General features: G+C 40.3%; 1 protein-coding gene across 1 annotated transcript in view; it reads left to right on the top strand.

The window, feature by feature from the left end:
- Window positions 1–17,718, top strand: part of dnah5 (dynein, axonemal, heavy chain 5) — a 202,299-nt gene that overhangs the window by 119,683 nt on the left and 64,898 nt on the right. Inside the window, exons 38-42 of the mRNA XM_055659224.1 lie at window positions 857–1,051; window positions 1,870–2,004; window positions 2,987–3,094; window positions 5,765–5,918; window positions 7,006–7,152. Coding sequence (XP_055515199.1) covers window positions 857–1,051; window positions 1,870–2,004; window positions 2,987–3,094; window positions 5,765–5,918; window positions 7,006–7,152 — 739 coding nt within the window. The remainder of the gene's footprint in view (window positions 1–856; window positions 1,052–1,869; window positions 2,005–2,986; window positions 3,095–5,764; window positions 5,919–7,005; window positions 7,153–17,718) is intronic.

Here is a 17,718-nt window from a genome sequence, read left to right as displayed (position 1 = left end):
TGCAATGCCCTCTCGTTCTGTACTGCTCTACTCTTGGAACAAGACTGACCATTCCCTTGATCAAAATCCCTCATTATTTTGTACACCTATACGGTCACTCCTTTGCCGCTCACCTACCAGGTTAATGATTTTCTTCCTATAGCAAAACGACCTGCTATAGACCTCCAAGTGTGACTTTAACTAATGTCTTATATATGAGCATGCTGACTGGTTGTATCATGGCTTGGTTCGGTAACTTGAGCGCCTAGTAGCGTAAGTTAAGTGAAATCATCAGTTAAATCCCTACCGAAATATGTAAAAATCTCCGCGTTTTTGCGTCTGGTTTTCGAGGAGATACATTTCAAAGGCAAAATCACACAGACACAGGTGCACGGGCACGCACACACCGAGACGCAAACACACAGACGCACACAGTTTTAAAAGTATATAGATATGATAGATAGATTATGTGCCTGCTTTGATCTTAAGTACTTTCTAATGACCATTACCTCAGTAACAGTCTGGAATATCCATCCTTTCACTCTACCAAGATAATATTAACCAATTCCTTTTCACGTATCTGATTTCCAACTTTGTACTAGCCCCAGAAAGATATTAGTCTGTGAACAATATTTATCATTGGTTCGAACTGAACCATTTGACATATTTTTGATATGTGAGTTTGCATCAGAAGTTGTGTTATATTCAGTGATTTTATTATAATATTTGATTCAACTAATTGCTCCAATTTCTGTGGTGGTAAAATTATTATTTGGCCATACAAATACAGGGCCAAATGATGAAAAATGTGTCCCTTAGTTGTTCAATTATCAAGAGAGATTTTTTCTGTTTCTGAAATATGCTTTTCAATCTGTAGAACCCAGGCTATGCAGGACGCCAAGAATTGCCTGAGAATCTGAAGATTAACTTCCGCTCAGTTGCCATGATGGTACCAGATCGTCAGATAATTATTCGCGTTAAGCTTGCTAGTTGTGGATTTATTGACAACATAACTCTGGCCAGGAAGTTTTTCACCCTGTACAAATTATGCGAAGAGCAACTCTCTAAACAGGTTTGTGTATGCCAGATCACACGCTAACACTGGTCACTGACAAACTTAATCAAAGTGACAGGGTAAAGTCGAAATTTATCAGATCATACAATGATCTGTATGTGTTTATGTGTGTCACATTCTAATTAATTATTTATCTTCTTTTTCCCTTCTGGGAGCAGTATTGATTACAATGGCTGCAAACTTAACTTCATGCCTTCCACTTCTGAACTTCCAATTAATAAGCTTAATTTAATTTTTGATTTCCATTTAATTTTGCTACCGTTCACAGAATGTAAGATTTATATTGTTCAGCATTTATATTACTGGAACTGTTGATTAATCACAGAAAAATTAAGACTTTCATTTTGTGATTATTATTTGTACCTAATCTACGATGTCTCGCACTTTGAAACTGATAAGGGTGAATGTTTAAATCTGCATGATGAAATTTATTGACAATTGAGGAAAAGCATTTGAGAAGCTACTCAATTTAAATTCTGATTTTAATGATTGTTTTAATTCTACAGAGTGAATCCACAGATAACTGTCATGTAACAGGGAGTAACATCTGAAACGAGTGCAGATCTAATAATGTGCGATATAGTTTTAAAAACTTCTTACTGTTGCACCTTCATTTGATTTGATTTGATTCAATTTATTGTCATTACACTTTTTAGTGCAACAAAATGGAAATGCAGTCATAACATAGAATAAATAACAAGCACTCAAAGTCCCAAAGTCATTGTCCCAAAGTTCATGTTGTATGCTGTTACATGTTGCAACCGGATCAAAAGTATAACCTATCAGTAAAGTGTTGCACAATTTGCCCGCTCTAGGTGCATTATGATTTTGGCCTGCGTAACATCCTGTCAGTGTTGCGGACACTGGGAGCTGCAAAAAGAGCCAATCCCAATGATACAGAGTCTACCATTGTCATGCGTGTACTTCGTGACATGAACCTCTCTAAATTGGTAAGTTTCAATTGTGCATATTTGAAAGAGAATATCGGTAGAAGTAATTTGAAAGCGCAACCAAAAACGTGCTTTATATTTGTTTGAGCCAGAATTAAATATTTTTCAGTGAATGTCAAAACCAAGTAATGCAGTTGTTTAAGAGTTTTTTGGATATTATTAATTAACTGCTGGATGTTAAGATATTAAAACTATTAACTGATCAAAATGCATCGCTTTTCAATTTGAAAAAGAATCACACAAGGATATTTTATAATCCAAACCATTTCTTATTTATTCCAGAGCAACAAATAATACTTTTGCAGATTTCTTTGCGACAGCAGTGAATTTCTACATAGGGGGAAAAATGTGGTTTTAAATTTAGTTCTAAATTGAGCATTAACTATAAGAGTCAGGAAGCCATGATGCAGCTCAATATGTCTGCTTATGCTGCATTTGAAATATTGTGTGCAGTTCTGGTCACCCAAATGCAGAAACGATGTGAAGACTTTGGAGATGAGATTTACCAGAATGCTGCTTGGATTAGGGGGTTTTAGCCACAGGAAAGGATAGACAGACTTGGATTTTTTTTTCAGGAATGCCGAAGGTTGAGAGAAGACGTGATAGGAGTGTATTCAATTATGAGAGGCACAGATAGACAGTCAAGACCTTTTTCCCAGGATGGAAATGTCAAAGACCAGAGGGCATAGCTCTGAAGTCAAATGGAATAATGTTTGAAAGCGATATGAGGCATAGGGAGTTGTAGGTGCCTGGAATATGCTGCCAGGGGTGGTGGTGGAGGCATATCAGTTAGTTGGTTGGGATAGGCACATGGGATATGAGAGAGTGGAGGAGTATGGGTCATCAGCAGAGAGATGAGATTAGATTTGTTTATCTTAACATGTTCGACACAGACATTGTGGCTTGAAGGGCCTGTTCCTGTGCTGTATTGTTCTATGTTCTAAATTGTTTACAGATTTCAAATATACTACTTACTTCCTAGATTGACGAAGATGAGCCACTTTTCCTCAGCCTGATTGAAGATCTGTTTCCTGCCATTCAGCTGGACAAAGCAGGCTATCCGGAACTGGAAGCTGCCATAGACAAAAAAGTAACATTTTACAAACTCCCCAATATTTGGCAAATATCAGATGTGAAGTGCTTTTATAATCATAATTTTTGAGAAGAATACATATACTATTAATGCAGCATCTGATTCTGCTGAATCTAAAACACATCAAGATTACAAGGTCATTGGTTATGACATTAATAAATTGTTTGTCAGATATCACCAGCCAAAAATTGAATTCTACTCCATCCACTATTCCAAATTTCATGATAGTAAATGGCATTATAATCACTAATCCCTCACAAATTAACTTTCCTGGTAGCAAATAACCCAAAATTCCTATTGATTAGTCGGATAAAACATATCACTTTGCCTTTCGAGCATTGACACAGTGATTGCTGTCAGGATGTAATGAATCAATGTGCCAAGATTGCAAAAACCCGCAATTCGCAGTCTCCCAATGTGAGAGAAAATTATTTATTCCTACTTGTGGCTTTCTGACCCATAACCAGTTCTTCATTCATATGTATATTATCCCCTTCTCTAAATTTGAAACGAGCCTTTGCTCGTTTCAATGGCTCATTGATAGTCAAAGCTAATCTTCTACATAGTCGAAGAAGGTCATAGGAGGTCTTCTACATAGTTGAAGGATGCCAACTTTTCAGCGATTCAACAAGACCATGACAGTCTCCTAAACTCGCCAATAGGGTCGCCATAGTGGGACAGGCACTTTACCCTTTTTTCATACCATCCTAGTTTACGTTCCTAGTCTTGGCGAAAGCATTCAATCTTAATGCCAAATTCTATAATATGAGGGTCAAGGGGCTGTCCCACTGCGGCGACCTAATCCCCGAGTTCTGGCGAGTTTGCCCTTGACTCATACTCGCAGCATGATCGACACGAGTTCCTAGGAGGTCTTTGTAACTCTCCTTCATGCTCGAGGGTAGTCCCCATGTACTCGAGGCTTTAGCTAGGTCGCGGCGTGTTTTTCAACGTAAAATGTTACAATATGCCCGCGAGTAAAAAAAGGTCGCCATGGAAAAAATCTATACTTTTTTTACTCGTAGGTTTGGTCGAAGTAGGTCGTAGTAGGTCGGCATGTTATTCATAGGTAATCGAGGGTAGTCGAAGGTAATCGAAAGTAGTCGAAGGTAATCGTAGATAGTCTTCAACATAGTTGTTTCCGTGCTGTAATTGTTATATGGTTAAGGGACGTCGAAGGAGGTCGTCTTCACTCTCTACTATTCAGAGTCCAATTTTCCCGAAGCTAGTTGAAGCTAATCAAAGCTAGTCTTCAACATAGTCGAAGTAGGTCGAAGGAGGCCTTTACATAGTCGAAGGAGGTGTTCAACATGGCATTTTTTTTTCAAACTCTCCAAAACTGTTAAAAACTTGCAAATTAGGTCGCCGCAGAGGGACAGCCCCTTCACTCTTCCGTAAGTATTCATTTGCAACAAAATGATCAATTTACTCAATGCAGACTGGATCCATGTTTTAGTCATGGATTAGAGTAGTGGATGCTGAGGAGGTTTATCTGAGAGTGACTGTGTTTCTGGAATCTTGACTTGCTACTTGATGTGAACTATTCTCGCAGGTCATATGGAAATGGTTAAGCTCTCTGGCATGCCTGCTGTACACTGTCCATGTTTAGCTAGTATTAGCTAGCATGGCTATGACATAATTCACCTTAAATTTAGGCTGATTTCTCTTAGTTCCCACAGCTTACTTTTCAATCTTAAAGCAGTTGGCTTTTGCTATCCTTTTGGCAACTTTGTCAACAAAGTTAACTGATCTTGAGAGAGTGCTGTCATGAATTTGTCAACTACTGAAAGCTTCTGACCAATGGCAAGAATATTTAATTCGATATCGGTGTTTAGGGTAGGTTGGCGCACATTTTTGTTTTTTGTTTTCTTTGTGCTAATTGTGTGGCTAAACTTGACACGGGCATTGGCAAATATTCCCTGCTGATGTTTCTGAGCATACATTGAGTGCACAGTCATCAACTAAGAGTAAGTTCCTCAAGGTGATTTTTTTTGTGCTTTGGTCTTGGGTGAGAGATTTCTGAGGTCAGAAAGAGCACTGTCAGTTCAATATCTAAGTTTGATTCCATCTTCTTTATTAAGATAGGTATACGATAGCAAAGAGAATCACGGAACATTAAACAAGGTGGGGGCAAGCACACAAGCTTGTTTCACACAATTAATGACTGGTAATGGGTCTGAAGACTCTTTGTCATCCTTTACTCTGGCCAGCATACCATCATGGAGTTATCAGTTAATTGTGATGAACTTTGCCGGGCAGCCATTCTTTGCCATGATCTTCCATACACCCTCATGACAACTAGTGTCAAAGGTCTGAATGAGATCAACGATGGTGGTGAATAAGCTACAGTTTTGTTTTTGGCACATCTCTTGGAATTGTCTTGCCGTGTAGATCATCTCTCAATCCCTGAAACACCTGGATTAGAGAGAAACCAATGTCAGACTCGTATTCATAGACTGCAGCACAGCTTTTAACACCATTATCCCATCCAAACCCGTGGAATTTGGAATTAAAGCAAACCTGTCTTCACCAAACCCGTGGAACTTGGAGTTAAAGCAAAACGACAATAATCTTTTAAGTTTTGAATTTCGATCATAAAAATAAAAGTGAAAGTTATGCATATACAATTGGATATTTACGGTATTCTGAAGTGCGTATTGTTCTATTTAGGTTGAAGAAGCAGGGCTTGTCAGTCATCCTCCATGGAAACTCAAAGTTATCCAATTATTTGAGACGCAAAGAGTCAGGCATGGAATGATGACTTTGGGACCCAGTGGAGCTGGTAAAACCACTTGCATCCACACATTGATGAAAGCTATGACCGGTAAAGTGGATATTGATTTAAAAAGTCAATTCAATCTTTGACTGATTTGAATTTCCAGTTAACATTTATCTGATTTCTGACCTTTAAAAATATCTGACACTGTTGTGTCAATTTTAGGTCTAAAGTGTAAGATAAGAATCTTTAACTGTACCATGTGTAAATTTATGGTGTAACTATAGTACACGCAAGAAATAAGACAAGCAGAATTACATGGGGAACCATCTCAATGCTGCTTTGACTATTTCAATCAACATATTCTAATGTTGGATTGATCTTTAATTAGGCCATTTTAAAATTATTTTTTAGCATTTCTCAGGATGTAGGCTTCACAGTAGAGACAGCATTAAAGGCTATCCCCAATATACAAAAGATACTCCCACAAAGTTGCTGTTTCAAAGTTCCAAGATTTTAAATGCCAAAATGAAAAATATTGTCATATTTCCAAGCTAGGAAAGGCATGGGTCTTGACAGCATAGTTGCAGTTAGTGATATTCTTATGCAGTTGCTCCTCTTGGCCGTCTTGGAGATAGTTGTAGGTAGTGGAGTTGCTGCAATGCTTGTTGAAAATGGCATACACTGCAACAATTGTGTCATCACATACCGTGGTAGACTATTTGATGCTGAATGGCCGAAATTTACACCTTTTTTTCCCATTAAGTAGCATGTCCAAATTGTTCGTGAAAAATATTTTGGCTTTTACTGGAATCAGAATATCACAGCAAATACAAGATACTTTTTAAAAAGTATTAATTATAGATTTTTGGTTGTGACAACAGTGCGTAGGATTTAATTTGTTACCTTTCCATTTGATTTGAACATTAATATGAAATTGAAACATTGATCAGTCCTGCATGAGCTTTAATCCATTAAGATTAATGAATGGAAAATCATGCATGCAACCTGAGCACGACAAAAAATCTTCATGTATTATGATTGCAAATTCTTCATGTATTATGATTTTGCAATAGGAGAATTAATTATAAAACAACCCACCAACTGGAAGAACTAAGAAATGGGTTACAGTGAAGAACAGAATGTAAATGTGTGCTATTATTTACACTTTATCAATAACCTTCTCATTTTGCAGATTGTGGTCAACCACATCGTGAGATGAGAATGAATCCAAAAGCCATTACTGCACCTCAAATGTTTGGCCGGCTGGATGTAGCTACAAATGACTGGACAGATGGAATATTTTCAACTTTGTGGAGAAAAACTCTTCGAGCAAAGAAGGGTAAGCAAGTAATCACATCTCAACTGTCAGGGCTAGGAAGTGACATGCTAAGTTACATTTCTTGAACACATGCATTTGTGATTCTCTGTGATATCATGTTTTCAGTTGTCCATTAACGTGAAAAGCAGCTGATTTAATCCACTAACTTAAGCGTGCCGTCCAATCTCCTCTCACATTTCTTTCCCATTTACAACTCTTTTTTAAAATGTGACGAGCTGTGGAAATTTGAGTGCACAAACATGCAACATGCTAGATTATTTTCAATCAAGAGAGCAAATCATGAAGAGTAATCCTGTTGTTCAGCCATTCTCACATATTTGACAATTTCACAGCTAACATTTAAAGAAAAATTAAAAAATATGAGTGCAAAGGGGAGATGGAAGGGCAATACTATAGCACATGCAAGTTGCATGCTCAAAGTGATCCATGCTATGTTGCCCAAAAAAAAGCAGTGCAGGTTGTCAATTGGAGATCACTAGCTTGTTAGGTGGAAGCAGCATATACAATGCATTCAGAAAGTATCTAGACTCCTTCACTTTTTCCACATTTTGTTACGTTACAGCCTTTTTCTAAAATGGATTAAATTCATTTTTTTATCAGCAATCTACACACAATAGCCCACAATAAAAAAGTGAAAACAGGTGTTTAGAAATTTTTGCAAAATAATTAAAAATAAATAATTGAAATATCACATTTACATAAGTATTCAGACCCTTTACTCAGTACTTTATTGAGGCACCTTTGGCAGTGATTACAACCTCAAGTCTTCTTGGGTATCACGCTACAAGCTTGGCACACCTGTGTTTGGATAATTTATCCCATTCTTCTCTGCAGATCCTCTCAAGCTCTCTCAGGTTCATCTTTACCTCGATCCTGACTGGTCTCCCGGTTCCTACTGCTGAAAAACATCCCTACAGCATGATGCTGCCACCACCATGCTTCACCGTAGATATGGTATTGGCCTGGTGATGAGCGGTGCCTGTTTTCCTCCAGACGTGACACTTGGCATTCAGGCCAAAGAGTTCAATCTTGGTTTCATCAGGCCAGGGAATCTTGTTTAGGTGCCTTTTGGCAAACTCCAAGCGGGCTGTCATGTGCCTTTAACTGAGGAGTGGCTTCTATCTGGCCACTCTACAATAAAGGCCTGATTGGTGGAGTGCTGAAGATATAGTTGTCCTTCTGGAAGTTTCTCCCATCTCCACAGAGGAACTCTGGAGCTCTGTCAGAGTGCCCATCGGGTTCTTGGTCACCTCCCTGAATATGTTAGTAAGTCTCTATCCTAAGGCCCTTCTCCCCCGATTACTCAGTTTTATGAAGAGTCCTGGTGGTTTCAAAGTTCTATTTATGAATGACAGAGGCCACAGTGCTCTTCGGGACCTGCAATGCTCCAAAAAATGTTTTATACCCTTCCCTAGATCTGTGTCTCAACACAATCCTGTCTCGGAGGTCTACAGACAATTCCTTCGTCTTCATGGCTTGTTTTTTGCTCTGACATGCACTGTCGACTGTAGGACCTTATATAGACAGGTGTGTGCCTTTCCAAATCATGTACAATCAATTTAATTTACCACTTGTAGACTCCAATCAAGTTGTAGAAACATCTCAAGGGTAATCAATGGAAACACGATGCACCAAAGCTCAATTTTGAGAGTCACAGCAAAGGGTCTGAATACTTACGTAAATGTGATATTTCAGTTATTTATTTTTAAATATTTTGCAATAATTACTAAACACCTGTTTTTGCTTTTATATTATGAGGTATTGTGCGTAGATTGATGATAAAAAAAATGACTGTAACCAATTTTGGAATAAGGCTGTAATATAACAAAATGTGGAAAAAGTGAACGGGTCTGAATACATTCTCAATGCACTGTATGCAGTGCATTCAGAAAGTATTCAGACCCCTTCACTTTTTGCACATTTTGTTATGTTACAGCCTTATTCTAAAATGGATTCATGTTTTTATCATCAATCTACACACACCCCATAATAAAAACGCAAAAACGGGTGTTTAGAAATGCTTGCAAAGTAATTAAAAAGAAATAACTGAAATATCACATTTACATAAGTATTCAGACCCTTTACTCAGTACTTTGCTGAGGCACTTTTGGCAGTGATTACAGCCTCAAGTCTTCTTAGGGATGACACTACAAGCTTGGCACACCTGTATTTGGGTATTTTCTCCCATTCTTCTCTGCAGATCCTCTCAAGCTCTGTCAGGTTGGATGAGAAGCGTTGATGCACAGCTATTTTTCAGGTCCCTCCAGAGATGTTCAATCAGGTTCAAGTCCGGGCTCTGGCTGCACCACTCAAGGGCATTCACAGACTTGTCACAAAGTCACTCCTGCGTTGTCTTGGCTGTGTGCTCAGGGTTGTTGTCCTGTTGGAAGGTGAACCTCCGCCCCAGTCTGAGGTCCTGAACGCTTTGGAGCAGTTTCTCATCAAGGATCTTTCTGTACTTTGTTCCGTTCATGTTTTTCTCGATCCTGACTAGTCTCCCAGTTCCTGCCACTGAAAAACATTCCCACTGCATGATGCTGCCACCACCATGGTTCACCGTGGGTATGGTATTGGCCAGGTGATGAGCGGTGCCTGGTTTCCTCCAGACGTGACGCTTGGCATTCAGGCCAAAGAGTTCAATCTTGGTTTCATCAGACCAGATAATCTTGTTTCTCATGCCTTTTGGCAAACTCCAAGCGCGCTGTCATGTGCTTTTTACTGAGGAGTGGCTTCTATCTGGTCCTTCTGGAAGGTTCTCCCATCTCCATAGAGAAATTCTGGAGCTGTGTCAGAGTGACCATTGGGTTCTTGGTCACCTCCTTGACCAAGGCCCTTCCCCCCCAATTGCTCTGATTGGCTGGGCGGCCAGCTCTTTGAAGAGTCCTGGTGGTTCCAAAGTTCTTCCATTTAAGGCCACTATGCTCTTCTGGACCTGCAATGCTGCAGAAATTGTTTTATACCCTTCCCCAGATCTGTGTTTCAACACAATCCTGTCTCGGGTGTCTACGGACTATTCCTTTGTCTTCATGGCTTGTTTTTTTGCCCTGACATGCACTGTCAACTGTGGGACCTTATATAGACAGGTGTGTGCCTTTCCAAATCAATTTAATTTACCACTGGTGAACTCCAATCAAGTTGTAGAAACATCTCAAGGAAAATCAATGGAAACAGGATGAATCTAAACTCAATTTTGAGTGTCATAGCAAAGGGTCTGAATACTTATGTAAATGTAATATGTCAATTTTTTTGTTTTTTTAATTACTTTGCAAAAATTTCTAAACGCCTGTTTTCACTTCTTCATTCTGGGGTATTTTGTATAGTTTGATGATAAAAAAATTAATTTAATCCGTTTTAAAATAAGGCTATAACGTTTTATTAAATGTGGAAAAAGCGAAGGGGTCTGAATACTTTCTGCATGCACTGTATGTTCTTCTTACATAGAAAATAGGTGCAGGAGTAGGCCATTCGGCCCTTCGAGCCTTACGTATGGCGTGCACAGCCTAACAAAACATTACATCTATTTGTTTGAGGACGTTGCGTTGATTGTGTTGAACAAGTGAAGGTTGCAATCTCCCACTCCAGCATATATATATCCTTGTGTATAGCATGCAGTTTGGTTACATGTTAAGTGGTTACATTATCTGCGCCTATTTGAGGTTTGAACATGCCTCGCTGCTCACTTTCTCTCTCTGGAACCAATTTAATACAAACCTGTCAATGGGACAGAGGCAATGTGCATCTTTGAGCAAACTGTCCAAAGATTCTGAAGACCTGCAAGGTTTACAGAAAAGTCTGTTCCATTTCAAAATTGTTTCAGAATTTCTACAGAAAGTCTTTATTTAATGTTAGGCATTCAAAGCATTTTGTGCTCATAAATTAAAATAGGGCTCTGAATTGTCAGTGGTTACAATGTTGTTACTTTAGCATTAATGTTTTCCCCATACACAATGAATATTATTCAATTAATTAAAGTGTCTCTATAATTAAAGAAAAAACATTGTACAGGCATTAAAAATCCCTTGAGAAAAAATGTGGATATATGCCATGGTTTTATTGGAATCAGAATGCCGTCAGGCAGCAAGGAATGTGGTATAGGTGATAAGCAGGGCAAATAGATATACATTATCTTGTTTATGCCAAACCAGGCAGCCCACTGAAAGTATGGCTTTTCGTTTTGTTGTTCCATTAAACTAAGATAACTTGCATTTCCTGAATTAATTGAGTCTAATCTTAACCGTTGTTTGAAATATTGACTTTACTATGAAATTAATGTTATTGATTTGTATCATGTTCTCATGTGCTTAAGAGTTTGCTCAGTTGTCTCTTCGAGTGATTGACTAAATGCAAATGCAAACTACATGAGTCTTGTTTAGATCCTTTGATAATCCCATTATTATCCTCTTCTGTAAACACTGTCCTGCAGTAGACACAAGTCTTAGGCAGTGTTCATGAAAATAAGTTAGAGCTGAAATCAAACAAGTATCCAATGTTGATCTGAATTGCAGTATGGCCAATATTATCATCCATCTCAGTGTGCAATGAGTGCCATGTGGCCTATCCATGGGATGCATGGAAACATGCCATCAAATCATTGTTGGCAAACTTGCAAGGCCTGCAGTGTTCAGCTAGATAGACAATGGCAGTAAGTAAATTTGAACAACACCATCATCAGGTTTTATCAGAGAAATACACCATTCAGTTGTATAGGAAGGAACTGCAGATGCTGCTTTAAACCAAAGCTAGACCCAAAAAGCTGGAGTAACTCAGCAAGTGAGACAATGTTTCTGGAGAAAAGGAATAGGTGACCCTTCTTCGGAAGGGTCTCGGTGAAACGTCACCTATTCCTTTTTTCTAGAGATTGTGTGACCCACTGTGTTACTCCAGTTTTTCGTGCCTATCTACACCATTCAGTTGTACGGTATTATTCCTTTGTTATTGCTGGGTTAGAGTTCTGGCACTCCTGTGCTAATGGTGTAATGAGTATTACTACTACACATGCATTCCAATGATCAAGAAGAATTTCCTTGGGTCCTGTGGACTGAGCAGTGCATTCTATGTATATATGTACATACATCCCCGAATGTGGTGGTACAGGGAGATTGGGTGATAAATAAGTTTTTGGTACATTGGCCATCAGTCGGGGTGTTGAGCAAAATAATCTTTGGTATTGAGTATAGAAGTTGGGACATTATGTAACAATTGTACTAGATGTTGGCCAGGCCAAATTTGGAATATTGTGTCAGTTTTTGTTACCCTGTCAAAGGAAGGATGCTAAGTTGGAAAGCATTTACGAGGATGTGGGAAGGGTTGCAAGGATGTTGCTTGAGCTATAGGCAATGTTTAGGCAGGCAAGAACTTGATTTCTTGGGGCGCAAGAGGCTGAGTGAAAATCAAGGAATCTTATAGTGGTGTATAAAATCATGAGGAGGATAGATAGGGTGAATGCAATGTATTTTACCCAGGCTAAGGGCATACTGTAAGAACCAGAAGTGTTTAAGGTTCGAGTCATAGTGTCATAGAGTGATACAGTGTGGTAACAGGCCCTTCGGCCCAATTTGCCCACACCGGCCAAGATGTCCCACCTGCCTGCGCTTGGTCCATATCCCTCCAAACCTGCACTCGCCATGTACCAGTCTAACTGTTTCTTAAACATTGGGATAGTCCCAGCCTCAACTAACTCCTCTGGCAGCTTGTTCCATACACCCACCACCCTTTGTGTGAAAAGGTTACCCCTCAGATTCATATTCCCCTAATGGGAGGTGCAAGATTCAATGGGAACCCGAGGAACAACCTTTTCACTCAGAGAGTGAAGGGTATATGCAGTGAGTTGCCACAAGAGGTAGTTGAGGCAGGCATGATTACAGTATATAAAAGACAATGGAAAGGTACCTGACCAGGAAATATTTGGAGTAATATGGGCCAAACACGGATAGATGGGACTAATTTAGATGGGGCATCTTGGTTGGCATGGACGAATTGAGCCGAAGGACGTGTTTCTGTGCTTGATGATTGACTGTTTAAAAAATATATATATTTTTTTAACTTTAAAGTTATAGGCTATCACTTATTTATGTAAACCACATACATACAAATGAATGTGTGAGAGACTGCTTGGATATATTTGCTGGCTGCTGGCAAGTATTCTTGACACCAGCTAGAATATACTGTAGCTGTAAAACCTGAAAGAGTATAGTGTAGGTAGACACAAAATGCTGGAGTAAAGAGCCTGTCCCAGTTGGCCGTCATTTATGCAACAGGCCAGTAGTGACTGACGCCCTTCTTCAGTCTGACGAAGGGTCTCGACCCAAAACGTCACCCATTGCGTCTCTCCAGAGATGCTGCCGGTCCTGCTGAGTTACTCCTGCATTTTGTGTCTATCTCCAATTGTCTTGGCCCCGCTCTGGGAGTAGGAGTGGGGGCGGATCCGGATCCAGATCTGCAACGGCCGTGAGCCCCAGGCCGAGCTCTGCGATCGCTTGCCTGCTTCTGCTGCTGTTGGAGGTGAGACGTTGCACCGCGCCAGGGTGTCCCACTTGACCATCATTTACACCACAGGCCGGTGGTGCGCGAAGATTTTGTGCAGAACGAAATCTTGGAGCGCTGCGCGATACCGTGCGCAATTCCACATTCCTCAATGCCACTCCATGCGCCCGCCCCACGCTACCCACACGCTACCAGGTCGCATAAATGCCGCGCAATTGACGGCCAAGTGGGAGAGGCCCTTAACAACTCAGCGGGACAGGCAGCAACTCTGGAGAGAAGGAATGGGTGATTTTTCGGATCGAGACCCTTCTTCAGACTTCTTCTCTCCAGAATTGCTGCCTGTCCCGCTGAGTTACTCCAGCATTTTATGTCTACCTTCGATTTAAACCAGTATCTGCAGTTCTTTCCTACACAAGAGCATATTTTAGGTAGCACCTTGATGTCCATTTTGCAAGTCCTGTCCAGAGACACACTGAGATAGGCTCAGACGAAATTTATTAACAGCTTTATTACTAAGAAAGATAAAGTGAGTTTTAAAATGCTTCTGAAGACTATCTATTCCTTTGGGACACCCCAGCCCTCCAGGCATCTTCTGCCATGTGATAAGAGTCTGTTCATGGCTGGACCTGACCTCCGAATGGTTGGGGTTAAGGGCCTGTCCCACTTACACAACCTTTTTGGCGACTGCCGGCACCTGTCATAGTTCGCCGAAAATTTCCAACATGTTGAAAATTTAGCAGCGACCAGAAAGACACTACAATTTTTTGTGTGACTAGGAGACTACTCACGACCATACAGGCGACCCCTGGCGACACTTGGCATGTGGTCGTGAGAGGTCGCCAGGGGTCGCCTGTATGGTCGTGAGAGGACTCCTAGTCACCCAAAGAGTCGTAGCGTCTTTCTGATCGCCACTGAATTTACAACATGTTGAAAATTTTCGGCAACCTATGGCGGGTGCCGGCAGTTGCCGAAAAGGTCATGTAAGTGGGATGGGCCCTTTACAAATTGATCTTGTGTAAAGAACCCTGTCATAACCTGGGGAGGACCAGTAAGTAATCACGTTTTGTAAATCAAAATCAACTTTTGGATGTAGTTAATTAAATTAGCATTAGGAAAACAGCAGAAGCTTGAGCAGGATAATTCCATTGTAGGTCAGGAACAAATTATATTGCTCCAGCACAACCTTTAACGTCTGTGGGAGAAAGCTGGTGGGATCAGCAGTTAATTGTTAATACAGCCAATTTTTACCCCTTTAACTGTGACTTGTTTTTGCATCTTCCATGGAGAGATATTTGTTTGTGATTACTGATTACAGTTATTTTATTGTGCTTCATTGCTTCCATCCATTTAATTATTTGTTGTTTATGCAGTCTATTTGGCAATTTAAACCATAAACTGTGGTTTGGGGAAACATTTATTTAAAGCATCTTCCCATAAAGAATACAGCAAAGGCAAATTATGCACTGTACCCAGTTGAAACGCTTTTGGTTTAATTTCGGGACTTCACTCAAGTTATCTAAATGTAGACACTCGCTGATCATTCACAATGATCCTGCCTTCTCACCATATCCCCTGACTCCGCTATCTTTAAGAGCTCTAACTAACTCTCTCTTGAAAGCATCCAGAGAATTGGCCTCCACTGCCTTCTGAGGCCGAGAATTCTACAGATTCACAACTCCCTGCGTGAAAACATTTTTCTTCATCTATGTTCTAAATGGCCTCCCACTTATTCTTAAACTGTGGCCCTTGGTTCTGGACTTCCCCCAGCATCAGGAACATCTAGCATGTCCAATCCCTTAATAATCTTATATGTTTCAATAAGACCACAGCTATTTACAATATACATTAATGATTTAGATGAAGAGGTTAAAAGTAACATTAGCAAATCTGCAGATGACACAAAGCTGGATGGTAGTGTAAATTGTGTGGAGAATGCTATGAGGATGCAGGGTGACTTGGACCGGTTGGGTGAGTGGGCAGATGCGTGGCAGATGCAAATTATTGTGGATAAATGTGAGGTTATCCACTTTGGTGGCAAAAACAGGAAGGCAGATTATTATCTGAATGGTGTCAAGTTGGGAAAAGGGGGAATACAACAAGATCTGGGGGTCCTCGTTCATCAGTCCCTGAAAGTAAGCATGCAAGTACAGCAGGCAGTGAAGAAAGCTAATGGCATGTTGGCCTTCATAACAAGAGGAGTTGAGTATAGGAGCAAAGAGAACCTTCTGACAATAGGTGGAGGAGTAGGCCATTCGGCCCTTCGAGCCAGCACCGCCATTCATTGTGATCATCCACAATCAGTACCCCTTTCCTGCCTTCTCCCTATATCCCTTGACTCTGCTATCTTTAAGAGCTGCAGTTCTACAGGGCCCTAGTGAGAGCACACCTGGAGTATTGTGTACAGTTTTGGTCTCCAAATTTGAGGAAGGACTTTCTTGCTATTGAGGGAGTGCAGCGTAAGTTCATGAAGTTAATTCCCGGGATGGCGGGACTGTCATATGTGGATAGAATGGAGCGGCTGGGCTTGAAAACTCTGGAATTTAGAAGGATGAGAGGTTTTCTTATTGAATCACACTTGTCAATTTCTAACTAAGCCTCAAGCTCATCCACTTTATTTCTTATATTTCGTGCATTCATATATAATACTTTTAATCCATTACTCCCCATCTTTCACATCGATTCCTATTTCACTTGGCCATACTCTCCTATCCCTTCCTGAGCTTTCTGCCCCGTTATTTCTGGTGTCTTTCTTAACTTTTCTATACTCCCTTTCCCTTTAATTCGATCCTTATATCTCCAGTTTGTCTCCCCCCCCCCCCCTTTAGAATTACCTTAAAACTAGGTAAAAACAAATAACTACAGTTACTGGTTAATACACAAAATGACTGAAGAAGGGTCCTGACCTGAAGCGCCAAGCTTAGACAGGGCAGAATTTGTTCATGGTATCCAAGAGAATTTACTGAAACTGCACATAGGTGGCCCAATTTGAGAAGCGGTCGTACTGAACCTTGTGCTGGTACATGAGCCTGGCCAAGTAACTGGTGTTTCAGTATGTTGGGAATAGTCATTAGTGATCATAATGTCATCTGATAAATAACAAGTAAGGATAAGCCAGGACCGTGGTGAAAGGCACTAAATTGCAGCAAGGCAATTTGCAACATTATTAAGCAGGAGCCAGGGAGAGTAAATTGGCGATAGACACAAAATGCTGGAGTAACTCAGCGTGACAGGCAGCATCTTGGGAGAGAAGGAAAGGGTGACGTTTTGGGTCGAGACCCTTGTTCAGACTAGTTAGGGAAAAGGGAAACGGGAGATATAGACGATGATATAGAGAGATAAAGAGTAATGAATGAAAGATATGCAAAAAAATAACGATGATAAAGGAAACAGGCCATTATTAGCTATTTGTTGGGTAAAAACGAGAAGCTAGTGCAACTTGGGTGGGGGAGGGATATCGAGAGAGAGAGGGGGAATGCTGGGGTTACTTGAAGTTAAAGAAATCAAAAATCATACCATGGATTGTAAATTCTGGAGAGAAGGAATGGGTGTCATTTCAGATCGGGACCTTTCTTCAGACTTCTTCAGAGAATGAAAGTGGATAAATCTGCAGAGACTGATGGGATCTACCCCAGGTTATTGAGACAGGCAAACGAGGAGATTGCAGGATTCTTGACTAAGATATTTATCTTCTCTAGCCACCAGTGAGATCCTAGAGGACTGGATAGAAGCCAATGTTGTTCCTTTGTTTGAGAAGTGAAGTAGATAATCCAGGAGATTATAGGCCAGTGAGCTACACATTAGTGGAGGGAAGCTATTGGAAAGGATTATTTGGAATAGGACTTACTTGCATTTATGCTATTTAGAGGCAGTCAGCATGGCTTTATATTGTGGCAGGTCCTGTATTACTAACTTGATTTAGTCTTTTGAGGAGGTGAGATGTGGAAAATGATTGATGAGGATAGGGCAGTGGATGTTTTCTACATTCTAATTAAACATTTGATAAAATCCCTCATGATAGGCTAATCCATGTATTAAGATGCATGGTGTGGAAGCAAGGTGCTGCTGATGCTTGTTTACCAAGGC

Source organism: Leucoraja erinacea, chromosome 2 (genome assembly GCF_028641065.1).
Source record: "Leucoraja erinacea ecotype New England chromosome 2, Leri_hhj_1, whole genome shotgun sequence".
In the NCBI taxonomy this organism is placed as follows: domain Eukaryota; kingdom Metazoa; phylum Chordata; class Chondrichthyes; order Rajiformes; family Rajidae; genus Leucoraja; species Leucoraja erinaceus.
Note: the sequence above shows the minus strand (reverse complement) of the source record. Positions and strands in the feature narration are given on the sequence as shown.